The sequence below is a fragment of the Drosophila innubila genome (assembly GCF_004354385.1).
Source record: "Drosophila innubila isolate TH190305 chromosome 2R unlocalized genomic scaffold, UK_Dinn_1.0 1_C_2R, whole genome shotgun sequence".
NCBI classification, from domain to species: domain Eukaryota; kingdom Metazoa; phylum Arthropoda; class Insecta; order Diptera; family Drosophilidae; genus Drosophila; species Drosophila innubila.
The window spans coordinates 8,140,462-8,158,974 of record NW_022995374.1 but is presented as its reverse complement, the minus strand read 5'-3'; the positions used below and the strand labels follow the sequence as shown (position 1 = coordinate 8,158,974).

Below are 18,513 nucleotides of genomic sequence, written 5' to 3'. Positions count from 1 at the left end.
ACGTGGCCAACGCTCAAAAAGTAGGCCCAAACAAATTAAGCTCTCAAAATTGTTCATTTGACTTTTGGCCATTTCGTTGTCGAGTCAAGCTGTTGATCGCATGTCGCATATTGTTTTGACATTTAGCTTTGACCTCCCAAAATGTTCAATAAATTCGTCATCAAACCGTTTTCCACAAAGTTTGGCAAACACTTAAAACATTTATTGCAAATACAAAACGGAAAAATTGTTGGCCAAAACCAATGCAAATATTCGTAGCTGCAATTGAGCAATTTTGGCAGTTGAACTACAATAACAAACATGACAACTGAAAGCAAAGAAAACTGAAAACTGTCAACTGAGAGATTGTTTGACTAGGAAATACCCTAAGTACGATAAAGTCTCCGGTTAGATTCTTCTTCATTTTATAATATATATATGTATAATATTTTTGAGATATTATAAGATTTTTTGTATAAAGTACTAAATTGTACGCACTTTTAAAACTGTTTATTAATTATTATTGGTATCCCAAATATATCCTAAAATTTTTAATGAGCAGAATCGCTAGTAAAGTCCAAAGTGGATATTCAATGTACCTCCTAATCTAGAGTTTTTAATCGTAATTTACTGAAAGTATCCTGGTTCCAGGTACCACTTATATTTCCTATGTCATTGCTCTGTTAATATATTATGTCTAAGTAAATTCTCCTCAGCTAGTCTAATATCACCTTTTTTTTTTACAGTTTATGGGTATGTGAGCAGCATATACAACAAATAATACAGGTTGAATATGGCTTCAGTCATGGCTCTAAAAAACTTTTGCCTAATGAATTCGTCTATGATTTTGAACCTAGTTTATTGTTTACATATTTCCAGAGCATATTGAAAACTTCTTTATTAAATTTCACTCCAATAAAAGCCAATTGTTGGCTCTTATTACTGTTGTTATTATTGTTGCAGACATTGTTGCTGTTTCGATTATGTGCTGCGACTATAAAATGCTTGAAAGTTTCGTTTGTCCTTGTCGAGGCATTATTTGCTCTCAAGTAGGTGGTTGGGGTAGACAGGGGTTAGAGGGGTCAGGGGATGCTTCGTTGCCTGGATGCTTGGCATCTGACTGAGCTTGTATATGCTCGTAATTCAATTTTATTTCATATTTTTCAACAATGCATGGCATGAAATTTTACTGGCATTTGTTTTTTTTCTTTTTGTATTATTTTATTTGATATATAAATTTTTTTTTTTGCATATTTGCAACGCACTAAAGTGAAAATATTTTGTGCATTTTTGGATATTACACAGACAAATTCTTAGTTTGGGGCTTGGCTAACAATTTGTCAACACTTTGAAACAATTAAAGTTGTGGCTGCTGTTCATAAAAGTTAGGAATTTGATAGAACAGCCTGTGGACCTACATGTGTCCTTAACACTTACATTTATAAACATTTACTGTGTACTATTTGTCAATCACAGGTTTTCTGAAGAATAGTTTCCACAACATTGTTGAAACTAATGATTCCCCTGGGTATAACATTATTAAAACTAAACCGAGTTGCTTGTTAAATGTGGCTTTTGAAGTTTTTCATAGATCTCACATAAAATTGATGAATAATTCGAAACAACTCTCTAATGAAAACGGGTATGCTCTAATCAGGAGTGCTCAACTATAGTAAAAGATACCCAGTGTGTAGGTTTGACGTATTTCAGATAAGATTTAAATTATAATCTGTCCATCCTTATTCATTTTTATAGTAAATTATGTGATATCGGCAATTTATTTGTTATCATACAATTAATTATCATAATAATTCTAATGTTAGCAAAATTATCGAATGCTTCAATTTGGAAATTTAACTGCATGTATGCGCAAAATTCTTGTTTATAGATAACTTTTCATAATTATATTAAACTGCAAGCATTCATCACATAATTGCGGAATTAATTAGTTGTGTGCAAAACGCCTATGGGGAAAATATTTCTATCTGAAAATGCCAAACTCTGCCGCAGATACGATAAAAACAACAAAGCCAACAACAATCAGTGCTTGCAACAAACTTTGTGCAACAACATGACGTAATATAATTATGTAATTAGCAAGAACAACAACAGAGCAAACAATTTGTGCAAAAATATTTAACAAAATAATTCTCAAAGTATTTGTAGTTGCATTTGCTAATGTTGTTCCTGTTGTTGTTGCTGCCTTAAGCCTAATTTAACGGCGTTGTAGACTAACAATGTGGCAGGCATTTTGTTTATGCAACTTACCACACGACTTGCACTCAACCATCCTATTCGTTGCAAAGGGGCATGTAGCATGGAGGAGAGAGTGCGGCTGACGGGGCGTATACTTCATGTTTTACACGCGCACTTTCTAATTAATGCGAACAATTTTAGTTGAAAAGAACAAAAAAAACATAAGCGACGCATTGGCCGCTTTTAGCCCCGCACTTTGGTTGCTTTTGCAAAGAGGCGAGAAAAAAAGGGGCAAGTAGAGAGCAGGGAATGGAGTACATGAATCAGTTTTTTCAGCTCTTTTGTTAAGCTGCTGCATACAGCGATTCTCTCTCTTTCTTCTCACATCTTCTCTCACTCTCACATTCTGCAACCGACAAAAAACCAAAAACTAGAAATAAACATATGCATAAGCGCCACACTTCGTCCTTGACAATGTCAGAGCCTGCAACCAGGCGCACAGGAGTGACCGCCAGAGGTCGCCTGTGTGCCCATAACGATAATGTTCTAGCTGATACACATGTGGGACGGGAAGTTAAACATAGAAAGGATAATGCCTGACTAATTCCTTACCAAATGAGTGAGGCGTAACATACCCCTCCACCATTTTTAATTTTTAAAATTCTTAAAATTGTAACGAGTTACATAAAAATCCGATTTTTACAAAAAGAATCCGCCATATTGGATCCGTCATTTTGAATTTTTAAAATTGACTGCAAATTCGTAATCAGGGACTTTATAAACCGCCGAATATCGAGTATTTAAATACTATCGATACTTAAAAACCACATATATTTTCTTATATTAGTTTATTTTGTGGTACTTTTTTAGAGTTTATATACTTTTATGATGAATATCATGCAACCTAAAATTAGAAATATTCCTGATTGTACCCATAGCACCATTATGATGCAGGTGGATGTGGGTGAACATTTTATTTATTAGTTCTAAATTTACGAGCATTTAATATTTCGAAATCAAATTTTGTTAAAATCGGAAAACAATACATAACATAAACCAATTGGATAAGCAATAAAACCACTGGAACTAAATAAATTGCTTAGTTTAGCCTAGTGGTCATTGAATCCATTGTGTGCTGGTGTTGTTTAAAATAAACGTTAAATATCTGCGGGTAGAGCTAAACGAGTATAGCTATTTAAAGATCTGACTCTGACTCTATTGTACTCTATTGGGTATATAAGTCGAACTCTTTCAATGTACATTCAGCAGTTGTGTTTTTGTGCGAAATGAATGCAAAGATCTTGTTGTTGGCGCTCCTGGGCATGCTGGCTTATGCCCAGGCCAGGATAACATTTGCCGATGTCCAAGCAGCGGAATGGGAGTCATTTAAAATGGAATTCAATAAGAACTATGATGATAAGGAGGATCATCGCCATATGTTGATGTTCCTGAATAACAAGAGGATTATTGACGAGCACAATGAACGATTTGCATCTGGTGAAGAGAGCTACAAGATGGGTGTCAATCAATTTACGGATTTGTTTGATGAGGAGTTCGATAGCCTGTTTGCTGGCAGTGTGATGGATGCAGAGGATGACTTTGATTCAATTGAAGACGACACCGAGTTTGATTTCAATGATGACCTTACAGAGGAGGAGGATACCGATTTTGAAAACGATCTACGTGATCATACCGTAGATTGGAGGACAATCGGTGCTGTTACTCCAGTGCTGAATCAGGGTCACTTCAACACCTCGTGGGCCTTTGCGGTAGCCGGTGTCGTCGAGAGCAGACAGTTTGTGGCAACTGGAAAGTTGGTAACCTTATCAAAACAGAATTTGGTTGACTGTTGTCGCACAAAGCACAAGAAGACAATGAATGCGCTGAAGTGCATTAAGAAAAAAGGTGGCATCCAGACTGAGGCATCGTATCCTTATCGAGGTTTAGCTGGTAAATGCCGCTTCAATAAGAAACTCATCGGTGCGAAGATTAACAAGTACTACCAGAGTTCTCCTGGCAACGAGAGGGCCTTGGTTCACAATGTCGCCAAGGGTCCAGTTGTCGCCGTAATCTCCCGTGATGCCTTTAGGTTCTATAAGAAGGGCGTATTCCACAACCCAAAGTGCAGCAAGTCCCCAGACGTTTCGGTTCTTATTGTCGGTTATGGAACTTGCGAAAATTGTGGTGACTATTGGCTACTGAAAACTTCTCTGGGCACTTCCTGGGGAGAGAAGGGTTACATGAAAATAGCGCGCAATAGGAATAATATTTGTGGCATTGCCAGTAGGGCTTATTATCCCATTATTAAACACTAAAAAAAGGTATTTCTTCAAGAAATCTAAAAATGTTACCAGTGTATTAATGTAACAAAGTTTTTTAACATTATAATAAAAGTGAGTCTTGTCAGACTCCATAAATGAAATTAACTCAAATCATCTATTTTTATACACTTCGTTGGCACTTAAATATCACTCAAATGATGCATAATTAGATGTCACTTACCAAATATGAGAACATCATTCACACGTTCCCAACAATTTCGGCACAAAATTGTGCAATAACCACGAAATTTCATTGCCCGCTTTTAAGCGGCGTCTCTTTCACCAAGCGTCGCAGTGGCAACCATGAAATTTATTAATTTGCAGGTGCAGAAATTGTCAGGTAAAAGTTTCATGTGTTTGCTTCCTCTTCTTCATATAAGAGTACATGCGTTTGTCTGTCTGGAAACTCAGAGCTGGTTGGAAAACCATTTTTCGGTTGCAAGAGTGCGACGCATTTTGAGGGCAGAGACATGGCACATTCCTTGTACTTGGGTAAAAACTTTGCTAATTCGTTGAGCAAACTTTTTCCAAGGTGTCGACTTGATGCTCTCATTTTCCTGGGTGTGTTAATAGAAACTACATTAGCTGCCTAATGGCGAGTTGATGTACGAGTCAAGTACACGTAAGTATGTGAAAATTAAAGATATCGTTAATTTTCGTCTCATTTAATTTTTATTTAAAAATCACATTTGTTGTTTTTTTTTTATTATTATTATTTTTGCTGTTGCGGCGCGAGCTGCTATTCAATAATATAATATTTATTCATCAATATTATTATTAATATATTTATGTTTACTAGAATGAAATTTTCATTTATGTAATTTACATGTAGTTTATGTGTTTTGACTCTGTCTCTGTGTCGCCCATTGCTTTTGCCTTAAGCTTTAACAATCTTTACTTTGCAATAGTTTAAGCACATTTAAGTTACGAGTAATTATTATATAATAGCAGCTTAACTTATTAAAAGTGTCCATATATACAATCCAAAAGTTCATTTTTGCATACATTTAAATTTGCATTTCGTCCATTTGATATTTGGACACCTCAAACTGCTGTCTCGTTTGTGTCTATAGAAAATTACAAAAAATGTAATTAAATCAAATTGTAAAAGTGACACAAATGGATTGCGTTGGGAATGAAATAGATGGTCAAGTGAATAGGTACAAATGGACATCAAGGGGGAAAGTTATTAGTCACTAATTAAACATAAAATCAGGCCAATTATCTAACAGTTTAAAAAACATTATAATTGGAAGGGCGGTTTATTTTGGATTTTAACTTTCAGTTATTGTTATTGTCTGATTCTTAGCCCTTTTGATGGACGAAGATATTCACATTTATTCATTCAGTAAAATAAAAAAAAAAAATAATTAAATGTATTCAATAAAAATATCGAATAAAGCAGTTTAGCTTATATTGCTGTGACATTGTTTTTTGTTGCTGTCGAATTGTCAATTCTCTTTTCAATTGCGTGAGCTATAAGCTCTGTAACTGTACCTATTCACATGTCCATTAATGTAAGAATGTTTATTTTTAAATGTCATTTCATTTCTTTTTTTGCATTCTTTTCAATCCAGAACTGATTCAATTTCTGTACATAAATATGCATATAGGGGTTGGGACAGTGGAAAAAGGAGAAAGAAAATGGAGATAAAAATTGAAATGCTTTTTTCCAGTCGTGTTTGTATATGAAAGTGTGTGACCCTCATGTGTTAAATGTGGCAGAATAATTGATTATGCTCAATTATCTTTAAAATGCAAATGTAATAAATTGAAAATACATGCATTTCCCAACAGTCAAATAAAATGAATGGAAACTGAATATACGTCATTCGAATAAGTATACGAGTATTTATACGAGTACTATATGTATCAATCGTATCACAACATTTATATTATTTTATTCTCCTTTAATTTAGTTTTGTTAATCTTTTGCCATATTTTTGATTAACATTTTATAGCTGCGTATGTAATATTATTTAATAAGTATTCATTAAGTGTTGGGGGACAGGCGAAATGTTTTGTATTTATGAATTTCTTTCAGATTTGTGTGCTTTTTGTTGTTGTTCTTGTGTGTAATTAAATTGTTTATTTTGGTCAGTTTCAATATAGTTTGGTTTTCTTGTTTTCCTTGTTAAATATGTATAAAAAGAGACATTGTCTGTTTCTGTTTTGTGTTAAATACAAAATACGAGTATAATACAAATATTTTACACCCAGATACAAAAAGTAAACGCACTGTACAAAAGTTTCTTGATTTGTTTTCTGAATAGAAATATGTGCTTGTATGGATACATGTATGTATTATTATGTGTGTGTGTGTAATCTTTGTGTGTATACATGTCCTCAGCCTGGAATTTTTGATTATTATTTAGCAGTAAACGCAGCAAAATGTTTCAAATATTTGATTTATGTGCATGCTGATGCCTGATAGGGCGCATTCATTGCATTGTGTGTCTGTCTGTCTGTCTGTCTGTCTGTTTGTCTGTCTATCTGTTCGTTTGTCAGCTACAATTTACATACACACACGTACGAGTATTTAGCATATTGCATTTGTGTTTTGTATTTGTATATGTACTATAACTGATAAGCATTTGCAATGATAAATGCTAAATGCTAAATAATTTGCTTGGCAGTCAAGAGTTGAGGCAACGTTCCACATTGATACTTCATCACGTATTGATATTGATATTTCTATGCTCATTTTTTAGATTTTTTTGCGGTACAAACGTTGCCAGCAAACTCAATTGATATGTTCAGGCTAAACTTTATTGCATTTTGCTACATTTTACTTTTACGTATTCTGTGTTCTTTTTCCTCTCATTTGTCCTCTGTGTCTGTGTGTGTTTCTACTCTTATTGCCCTGCACACGTGTAAAAAAAAAATAAACAATAAAAATATTTTAATAAACCAAATTTGCCAATAAAATGAAACAAATGTTATTTTTGTATTCTCATTGTATATTTTTGTAAAAATATATATTGGTATATTTACGTAAATTATACTACAATTTTAAATAATAAAATAAAAAAAGCGGGTAAGAAAACCCTCATATGTATGCCTTTGATATGCGAGCGTATAACTAACTGAATTGCATATTTATAATAATATTTATATAATTGATAATCGGTTGCTATGTTAAATGGCCGCATTAAAAGCTAAAGCTAAAGTCGATTTTACATCTTTTATAAATCTGCATGGAAATACACTAGGGATCTGTAAAATGGAAATTGCACATTTCATATGTAAAGGAGTATGTCAAAAATAATCAAGAAAATAGTAAATAATTGCTTAAACATATATACAAATCCGCATAAAATTAAGATATTTATATTGTTAATTGTGTTTTTTTGTTTGTTTTTTTTTTGTGCACATTAAATCATGGCTAATGAGTTGTTGTTTATCAGTTGTCGCTGTATTCTTAATGCGACTTAATGGCCACAGTTTTCATTGTTTTTCATATTTTTCATTTTTCTTTTGTAATTATTAATAAGGAATATGTTTGCAAGCTTAAGCCTAAACAAATTGCCATCAATAGTTCAACATAAAAATTTCTAAAGATACATACATCGGAAATAACACTAACTATCTATACATATCCATATCCATATCCATATCAGAGAGTTACAACAATTACAATTACAATTACATTTAGCAAACATACAAAACATTTACACATACAAAAAATTAAACGCGTCGCTTTTACACAGTACAAAATCATCTACTTATGTTTATATATATATATATATATCGTATATATATATATAGATATATAGAAAATTTGCAGGGCTAATTTGAAATTAGCAAAAAATGGCATTCCCGCGGGAGCGTAACTTAACTAAGGCTAATCAGAGTTATTATTTTTCATATTTTTCGTAACTTTTCCTATTTACATATACAAATCTGTCGTACATATGCGTGTGTTATAAATACATATATAATTTCTATATATATATATAATTGCAACGCTGAATGCTATTTAGTTACATGCATATACATAAATTTATATATACGTTTTATAAATCCTAACTAATTTTTGCTACTAATAATAATTAACATAGTTTGCGGCGCTTAGCAGCGTCAATAAACAGCAGTTTATGAAGTGTCTGTGTGTGTGTGTGTTGTGTTGTGTGCGTGTAAGGATTGGGGAGGGGTTGGAGTCTCAGTACTCTTAACGTTTGTAGCTATTGCCAATTTGCACATAACGCTAGCTGCCAACCAATTCAATTTGGCGATACTTTTTGCGCAAATTCGATACGGGATCACGATATAACATGGGATCCATGCGCAAATTGGAACGTATGAGCGGCATGTAGCTATAAATAAATATATATAGAAAAAGAAAAGATAAAACATATAAGTACATTGGTATACTGAAACGGATTATTTCATTTTAATTACTTAGAACTCTTTTAAACTCTAATTACAAAATCTTTAAAGTTCAGAACAGCTCTAAATGACAAGGTTATCAATAGTTGTTCTTTTGTTAAACTTACCCAAAGACCGCTGCGAATGTGTTGAGACAGCTTTGTCGCTGGATGAAATGATCGGGATCATTCCAGGGCGATCGACCCGTCTCCCGGTCCTTGTAACCCTTGCGCTGTGTCACTTTAATCGGCGGTTTTCTGGTCACATGCGAAACCAGCAGGTTCATTAGGATATCCTCGCAGTTGGAGGACTGCTGTACAGTCTTTAATAGCAGCAACGACAGCCAATTGGTGTACAAGTAGTTGTAATAACGGTGGTAAAACGCCGCACCCGTCAGCACAATTGAATAGTAGTTCGTCCACTTGGACGTATAGCCCCAGGCATTCTACAATTTAAAAAAAAAAAATAATTCGATTAGTCACTCTCTTCTGTCTATAATTAATTTACTTCTCACCTTGGAATCATCCCAGAAATGTGCTCTCGCTGGATAGCCCACAATGCGCTCTGGAAAGTCACGCCAGACCGTGTAGGCAAAATCCAGTTCATCCGTATTGAGTATGGCATCCTCATCTAACGAGAGCACCGCATCCGTTTGTATCTCCTCGTAGGGTAGAAATCGCTGAGAGATACTTGGTCGCGCCTCCGCTCCTGTTTGTCCCGTGGGCGATGCCACAGCACGGGAACTGCCACCCAAGGCGATGACATGCAGCGGTATGTGGAATGTGGGTGGCCAGCGTTTCTTCAGCGGCAGCGGTCGATCGGCGGCCCATAAGACGAGTATCTAAGAGAGAGAGAGTGAGAGATGGAGAGAGAGAGAGAGAGAGAGAGAGAGAGAGAGAGAGAGGGCGAAGCAGGGAAGAATAAGAAATTATTAGATTTTCTTTTTCATTAAGAATCAATAAATTTTAGGTAAACCCCTCTTCATTAGTATCTTTTTTTAATAATAGTCAACCTAATGTCAGGTAGGTAATACAATTGAGCAAATCCACAGTTATATTTTATATTAAAACTTTCCATCCAAAAAAAAGATTATTTTTTGTATGTTAGTCTCAAGAAGTATTTCTATAAGCAGTATAATACTATAATTAAACAGTTAAGTTTTTCTTCATAATGATATAATCGTCAGTAACATTATTTATTGACCTCTTGCTATTGCAAAATTAATCGAAAATCAATGTCACCAGTCGATTAATTTGGGCAATCTCATCCTTAATGATACTTGCGCTGTCTCAGAGAATTGGGGTATTTTTGGTCACGTCGATTAGCAAAAATAAGAAAAATCTAACAAAAAAACAAAATCTAGTTGACACTAAATTGCATTAAAAAATTACCTCTGAGGCAGATTAAGATTAATCTAAGTAGTGTGGAAAAAGAAAAACAAATCAAGATTTGACGAAATATAATAAAAATCTTATTTTAAAGTGTTCAGAAATACCCCAATATTTATCCTAGATGATAAGCAAAAAGTACAATTGCAATTGCTAAATTAATCGATAATCGATGACATTAAGATTCAGTTGATTTGGGCAATTCCATTTCAGAGCTTCTTTAGAGAATATCCTATCCTATTAGATGTCAGTTAACATGCACAATTGCACGATAGCAATTGCAATTGCAATACTCACTCTATCCACAAATTGGCTCTTCGTTATGGTCCTGACTAGTTTGTAAAGCGCCGCATTGGGGCCTAAAGCGGCGCCAATTTGCACATAGATAACGGCCGTGTAGTTGTGACGTGGCTCCACACCCATCGCATTCAGTTGAAAGGGCATAAATCTGAAATGGCCAGGCAATTAGGTTAATGGCGAAACACTTGACTGCGACCCAAAATGCCTTGCAATGTAAATTTAATTAGCCGCCTTCAATCGCCTCGAGTCGCCTTGAATCGCAACTGTTTATTATTGGCAACACAGAGAGAAGGAGTGCATAAATCTTACCTAGAACTATCGGCAAATGTGGGCAATGTTAGTAGAGCGCCTGGTGCTGTATTCCAAACGAGGCTGCTTCGTACTGGATAATCGGGAAGTCGTTCGCGAATGATCTGTAAAACAGAGATAGGAGAAACGTGAGACATGAAAGCAAGAAAATCAAAATGCTGTTTAATGGCCAGAAGAACTCAAGTGGCAAGCCGATTGCCAATTGATTGCTTAATGAACGGCTCTACACTTCAATTGCTGGCCAAATTGCCTTTTCAATGGTACTCGACGTCAGCCGCTTAAACTGTCAGTCTGTCTGTCCGACTGTCTGTCGGTTTGTCCGTCTGTCAGTCCGACTGTCAGTCCCTCTGTCAGTGGGATTTTATGTACATAAATTCAAAGGCCGCCAAGCTGTTGCCTAATTTTCCGCTTGACGCAGCTGGCGGGAAACCTCCAAATCAGTGTTGCCAGAACAGCATTTTTCACGTCAACTCTGTCTATTTATTAAAATCTCAGTAGCGGTAATGTATCTAAAACAATTGGCCTTGGAAATTTTGCATTTTTTTTAAATTGTTTCTAAAATGTCAGAGATTAAATTTCAGAAATGTTTGTATTTTCATAGTTTTACAAATAGACTCCACAAATGTATTTCCAATTTCAAAAATAAGAATTACTTTATTTAAAAGGTGTTTTATGCATTAACTTGGTTTTGAATTTGATTTTATTCAAACAATTTAAAGTTTTTTCAATTGCTCAAAAACTGTATAGACATTTCAGAGCAATTTAAGTTGGTTTCAGGCACAATCACAGTTTTTAGAGATTTATAGTTTATGCTTGATTATCATGGGAGAAACATCAGTTATTTTTTTCGAGTTTTTTGTTGGAAAATATAGTTTTTTTCCGGCTTAAAAAAATAGCTTTTTCGCTTATCCAAAGTTGGCAACACTGCTGCGAATGGAACCAAGCAACGCGTGGATAGCTGGCCACAGCTTCCGTTGCGGACAGAAAGTTGCCTCTCCTCACTTCCTCTTGCCCACTAAATATGTACCACAAGTGCTAGACAAAGCAGCTGGGGAATATATATATGTGTATATGTGTGTGTGTGTGTGTGTTGCATGCCTAGTAGCAAGGCGTGTCATTAACGCCCGTTAATTTGTCGCTGAAAGTGAGAATTATGTATGTATGCCTAAAAGTATGCCATGCAAAATTAGTTATACACATAAACCGCATAGAGATGAGATAGCAAGATAGTTAGAGAGAGTGCGAGCTTCAACATCCTTTCGTCTGTTTGTACAGTCAGTAGTCAGGTTAGGCACATGCCGTTATAATTGCAAGTCCCGACTCGGACTAACAGCAAGTTACGAGTGCGACGTGCGACGTGCGCCTCAATGTCGAGTAGGAAATGCAGTTGGAAAATGCTGCCAACAACAACGGACTCAGCTCATCGCGTTTTTCTGGCACGCGCTTTTGTGTGCGCCGAGGAAAATGCGGCTAAAACATTTCAACGGAAGAAAAGCTTCATTTAAATTGCGAGTTTGTGCGGCAATAGAAATATCACCTGCTCAGAATAGAGATTACCCACTATATGTACTATGCATTTGACCGTTTGTCCATTTGTATGCATTCAATGCAACTTTTCATCAGCTTATGTAATTAACTGACAAATACAGCACTTATAATATGATTCCACTTTCAATATGATATGTATTACATTTAGTTAAAACCAAGGCTGCAAACCTCCAACATTTTGTTAAAGATTCGGTTCGGCGGTTCGAACCATAGAGCAAGATATCGGCTGGGTTCACGAATTTGTTTATATACCCAAGGTTTGGGTTCGAACCTTGGTTCAATTTTATAAAAAAAAAAAAATATTTTTATTGTTATACGGTTTTTTCTATATTTTAGACTTATTTAATTTTTTTTAAGCAATCTAATATTGATGATAGTTTAAATTTATTTGAAAATTTAAATATGACTTATTTTAATCCAAAGTTTCAAATCTTTGCGTAATATTAGAAAACCATACAATTTATGTAAATATTTTCGTTTAGGTTCTTATTCGCAAAGTAAATAACTTCAACTAGTTCATGATCCGCGTAAGAGCCTGAACCGAACCAGTTCTACGAAGTTCGGTTCAGAACCGGTTTACGAAATCATTATTTACTTAAAAGGCAATTTAACATGATAATCTAATATCTAGATTTTAGATTGCAATCACTCTTATAAAGTGCATTCTTAACATTTAATCACATAACTTATTTTGCTTGAATATAGAGTTAATTTACTAATTTGTATTTCTAATAAAATATTTATTTGTTTTATAAGTAAATGCTTTGAACTATATAAGCATCTTAAGTTTAGTGAACTTTCGGCTACAGCATCTATTATGTCTTAACTATACATATAGTACATATGTATGTATTGAAGTGGAAGTTGGACTTCTATGCATGTCTCAAGTGACTGCTTTATTTAGTAATTATAATTTCTTTACTACTTTTTCAACTATCTCTTTCACTCTCTTCTTCTCTTTCTATTTTATTCAAGTTATGTCTCGTTGCTTGACGTATTTAAGCTACAACGCGATATGAATGTCTGAAAATATGCAACGCGCGTGTTTATTTACCTTTTCAAGTCGAGTGTGTGTGTGTGTGGGGGTGTATATTTATGTTTGTGCATGAATGCATGCATGTGTGCATGTGTGTGTTTTTGTGTGTGCAGGTCTGTGTTTCTGACATAATTAAGTCAATCTTGCTGCTGTTGACGTTGCAGCATAATTGAGAGCGGCTAAGAGCGAGCGAACAACTAACAAAGAGCGAACGCAGCTCAACTCAAACTAATTCAACCCAACTCGACTCGTCTTGCCTCTTCTCTTCTCAGTCGAGTCGACTTGTTTTTGTCTATGATTCAATTATGCAACGTGCATATACGCGCTGGTTTAGGCTCCATCCCTGGGGATAGGTCAGAGACCAGTAAATGTTGGTGTGCCATTTTAATTGGCTAACAAAGTGCTTTAATTGACTTAAAGCCGCATCGAGTTTTTGGGCAGTTCAACAAATTATCGTTGCCTACTTTACAGCGCACAAACAGGAAAAAACCAGTTTTCAGCTGTCCCATTTTTCCCATTTCCATTTTCCCACTAACTACACATGTCATGCCACCTGGCAGCAGTTGCATCTGCTCCTCAAGACTTCCCTGCCCCAACTGAAACAACTTGGCAACGTTTGGATTTCATTTTTTAGGACTTTTTGCCAAACTACTTAAGCAACTGAGCGACAGTTTTCCCAACTGGCATTCCCGTTAGTCCCGACAGGATGATTAAGCTGAGCGTAGTGTGTGTGTGCAGCGGGGGGGTTAGGGGTAAGAGGAGCGAGCACCTGTAACCCGAGTGCAAAAACTCAATAGAGCGTATAATGTGTGCAAATAAAATAGGTGAGTGCATTTTCGGCATGGGCGTGGCAGCTAGTTATGCAAATGTATGCGACTCGTATATGAATATATACGTATGCAATTGTATATGTGAGTGTGTGTTTGTGTCTATAGCACATTTAAAGCCCGGCTCAAAGCAGCTGGCACTGCTGCTGATGCTGCAGCTGCTACTTATGCCAACCACACGACCACAACTCATGCTCATCCTTTTAGGCTGGCAAATTGCAAATTGCATTTTCCTCTGCCTAAAAGCTGCCCACACCAAATTACTGTGCATGTATGCAGCTACAAAACAGTACTAAAAGAAAATTTACTCAAATTAATTGCTTACACAGTTGAAGCTTTTTACCCCAAAAGTTCTTGGCGACTTGACAATTCACTTTTTTTACTCGTTTATACGTCGCAAGTTCGTGTTTAAGTATTTAGGTTGCTGTAAGTTGAACTTTAAGTTAATTATTTACTCGGTTAGAGCAGCATACAAATGAAAATGTCGAGCAAGTATTTTTTAAGTAATTTTCTGCCAGCTTCCCTTATCGCTCAATACTAAACTAAACGCTTTTTTGAATGATATTTCTGTTATACAAATAAATAAACTAATTGTGTATATAACATTGTTAGTTTTTACGATATCAATGCCTGGTTTTCCGTATACTCTCGCTTTAAGTGGCACGCATAAACGAATACGCATTTGAATTCGCATAAACAAGCACAAAAAGCGTATTTACTGATGTTTTGCTGCATAGTTTCTGGGGCGCAAAAGTTCAAAGCGTCGACAGCTTCATGCATAAAATGCACACACATACATACATATATCTATATATATATTTACACACACATACAGATACATTTTGCAGTTGCAGTGAACGACACCATGGAAAAGTTGCTGATGTTGCTGCTGTTCCCTCTTTGAATTGTATACACACACACACACACACACACACACACACACACACACACACCACATATAAGCAACAACAACAACACACACACACAAATACCGAACAATAACAACAACAAGATCTCAGCATAAGACAAACACTAAATTAACTTATGCTGAGTAGAGAGAAGAAAAAAATGTAAATGTTGTCAACTTTTGACAGCTGCCGATGCAGTTGCATAAACTGAAAAATAAAAGTAAAAAGCGAAAGAGTCAAGAGTTGAGGAAAGTGAAATATAAAACTTGCAACTGCTTTGCTTCGAAATTAACAAACGCCAAAGTCGCAGCACAAAGTTAATGTCGACAACATGGCGTATGCGTAATAAGCTTGCCTTTAGTCAATTTGCATATATGCAACCGAAACACGACAGTACATTATTCACAGTGGCGGAAGTTGGCACTGTTTTAATTTTAAATTAAATAACAAACTAAATAAATATAAATGGTAAATATTATGTTAATGTAATGTGTGTGCGAGTGTGTGTGTGTATTTGCTGACTTCACAAAATTTGCATGTAATTTGCAAACGTGAAAAATTGTATGTAAAATATTAACACGTTCCAAATGATTTTCAATAGCGAATTTGATACCCAGTAATAGCACATCATCAATGGGGTTTATTGAAATTTAAATAATACTATAATGAAGATATACTTTTTGTATGTTTTTGCGTTTAAATAAATATTATTCTATTCACTTATTTATTCTATTATATTTATGTTTTTTTAATTAAGGATTAAGGAGTATCAGCTGACCGAGCTTTAGAACAAGCTTAACTTTTTTGTTACTTATTTGCCTTTGCGGTTTTTGACATGTGACAGAAACAAACATTTAAATAAAAATGTATATTCGAATATATATATGTATTCGTATAAGTATAAACCAAAATATACAAATGGAATTTGAGTTGAATTGGTTTTATATTGCTTTGATTTTTATACCCTTTCCAAAAGTTAATGAACTTGTTACTGCAGTATGGAAAATATGAATGTTAGTATTTAAGATTAAACTATTGACGCTTTTGAATATTTCAGTGAAGTTAAGAAATGGAGTTAAGAAATTGTAAGTTATGCATATAACTCTATATAGAGTATAGAATTTTTGTGCTTTCGGTTTAGAAGCTTTGTGCAAATATTTATCGATTTGGGTGCAAAGTTAATTAAGTCACGACTCGCAAAATGTTTGGGACAGTTTTATCTGTATAACGATTAAATGGGTTTAGCTATATTCTGATCGAAAATGGACAGTATAAAGTTATAATCTAAGCATTTTATTTTTCAGATTTTTGCATTTTGTTTTCAACCAATTTCGGTTAGCTTCATTCGTTTTATTCTGGCTGGCTTATAACGTAAGTAAACGTCATTTGCCATAACTTCAAAACTGTAAGCTTACGATGATGATGTCATTATTGTTGGCCAAAAGTCGCGCCTGGTAAACTTCATAAACAACAAGAACAACAACAACCAGACTTAAAGTTATGGAAGCTGCTTTGACAAATTCGTTTAAAGCCAAAGACAAACAAGTTCTGAGAGGCAAACTGGCAAACTGATAAATGGCGAGAATGAGAGAAAGAGCTAATGCTTGAATTTTGTTTGAAAATAAGTATTACGATGTTGAGTTTATTGGCCACCGATAGGCAGTCCACAAATAAAAGTCAATATACATAAATCATCAGCATAACAAAGGACAATGTATACAAATTTATGCATAAATATTTTAGAAAACTGTACAGAATTTCAAATAATAATAATATTGGTCATAGGCAAAGTTGATTTTGGAAATGTTCTAACAATTATTATATTAGAGTAAGTAAATTACAAGGAAGAGAAGACTCCATCATGATTTGGAGTTCAATTATGAATTCACAACATATTTTTATGGGATAATAATTCCCATATACAAACTATAGAACATTTTTGAACTGCTGTGTTTATTATAAACATCAAATAATAAACACAGCAGTTCAATAAACATATAAGAACACATATATAAAATATAGGATTGCTCAAGAATATTACGAATTTATTGTGAATATAATAATTATGAATATGACAACAATTAATAGATGAATTTAAATAAATAACGATTTGTTTTAAGTATTATAAATATGTAAGTAATAATTGTTAAGCAATTGTGAATGTCTCCAAAATTAAAACGTGAATTGAATAAAATTAAAAATTGGAAATAGTGTTTAAAATTTGGGATAGTAAGCCCTGTTGGTAATACCGCAAAGGTTTTGCTTTCCACGTGCGAGTCTCAAATAACCCTTCTCTCCCCAATTGGTGCCCAATGGAGTCTTGAGGATCCAGAAATCTCCAGCGCTCTTGTCATGGCCATAACCCACAACGAGCACAGGAAAGTTTGGAGCTTGTGAACATCTTGTATTATGGAACACGCCGCTCTTGTAACTCTTGAGCGCATCAAGTGAAATGACAGCAGCAACTGGACCTTTGGCAACGGTAAGCGCCAAAATGGTCTCATTTCCAGGACGCACTTGGAAGACCTTCTTGATTTTAGCTCCAATGGTCCTCTTACTGTAGCGGCATCTTCCAGCAATTCCGCGATAGGGATACGATGCCTCAGTGTCAATGCCACCCTTCTTTCTAATGCAAATCAGAGCACTTGCCGTTAGATGGTCTCTAGCGTGACAGCAATCAACCAGGTTTTGCTTGGAGAGCACAACCATTTTGCCAGTCTTAATGAACTGACGACTCTCCACGACACCGGCTGCTGCAAAGGCCCAGGAATTGTTGAAATGTCCCTGATTTGCAACTGGAGAGACGGCGCCCAATTGAGTCCAGTTGACATGTGCTGGGATTTTAATGTTCACTCCTTCGTTTAAACAAACGGTTGGTTCCATTTCCACATCTTCAAATTCGTCGGAGTCATCACTTTCACCGATTGCGATCTCTTGATCCAACCTGTCGGTGAACTCATTAATTCCCTGCTCATAGGTCTCTTCACCGGCGAAATAACGTTCATTGTGGGCATCGATAACTTCCACGTTTTTCAGGAAGATCTGCTTACGCCGATCCTCTTCGAACGGAGTTATATAGACCTTGTTGAAGTCCGATTTGTAGGAGTCCCAAAGCAAATCATCGTAGGTAGTGGTGGCCAGGGAACAGGCAACTATTCCCAAAAGGGATACAAGCACAATGGCAATCTTCATTTTGATTCGATTGTAATGCAAATCCTAAGACCGACCACGACTGATGGCTGCTAACTGTGGAGCAGCCCTTATATACCCCGATTCATATCCATTATTTACCATAAAAGGCTCCAGGTTTGCACAATATCTGACCACACAGAT

General features: G+C 35.3%; 3 protein-coding genes across 3 annotated transcripts in view; 1 reads left to right on the top strand and 2 right to left on the bottom strand.

Moving 5' to 3' along the window:
- The first annotated feature begins 3,446 nt into the window (after positions 1-3,446).
- LOC117783874 (cathepsin L-like) lies at positions 3,447-4,601 on the top strand. The gene has a single exon (XM_034621430.1). The coding sequence runs from the start codon at positions 3,462-3,464 to the stop codon at positions 4,488-4,490; it is 1,029 nt and encodes a 342-aa protein (XP_034477321.1). The 5' UTR covers positions 3,447-3,461; the 3' UTR covers positions 4,491-4,601.
- Positions 4,602-7,840: 3,239 nt separating this feature from the next.
- LOC117782952 (exostosin-1) overlaps positions 7,841-18,513 on the bottom strand; it is a 68,506-nt gene continuing 57,833 nt past the window's right edge. The window contains exons 6-10 of the mRNA XM_034620071.1: positions 10,862-10,965; positions 10,550-10,700; positions 9,379-9,705; positions 8,993-9,309; positions 7,841-8,812 (exon numbers count right to left, since the gene is read on the bottom strand). Coding sequence (XP_034475962.1) covers positions 8,704-8,812; positions 8,993-9,309; positions 9,379-9,705; positions 10,550-10,700; positions 10,862-10,965 — 1,008 coding nt within the window. The 3' untranslated portion in view covers positions 7,841-8,703. The remainder of the gene's footprint in view (positions 8,813-8,992; positions 9,310-9,378; positions 9,706-10,549; positions 10,701-10,861; positions 10,966-18,513) is intronic.
- Positions 17,200-18,434, bottom strand: LOC117782955 (cathepsin L1-like). The gene has a single exon (XM_034620074.1). It carries the CDS (start codon positions 18,370-18,372, stop codon positions 17,395-17,397), a length of 978 nt encoding a protein of 325 aa, XP_034475965.1. The 5' UTR covers positions 18,373-18,434; the 3' UTR covers positions 17,200-17,394.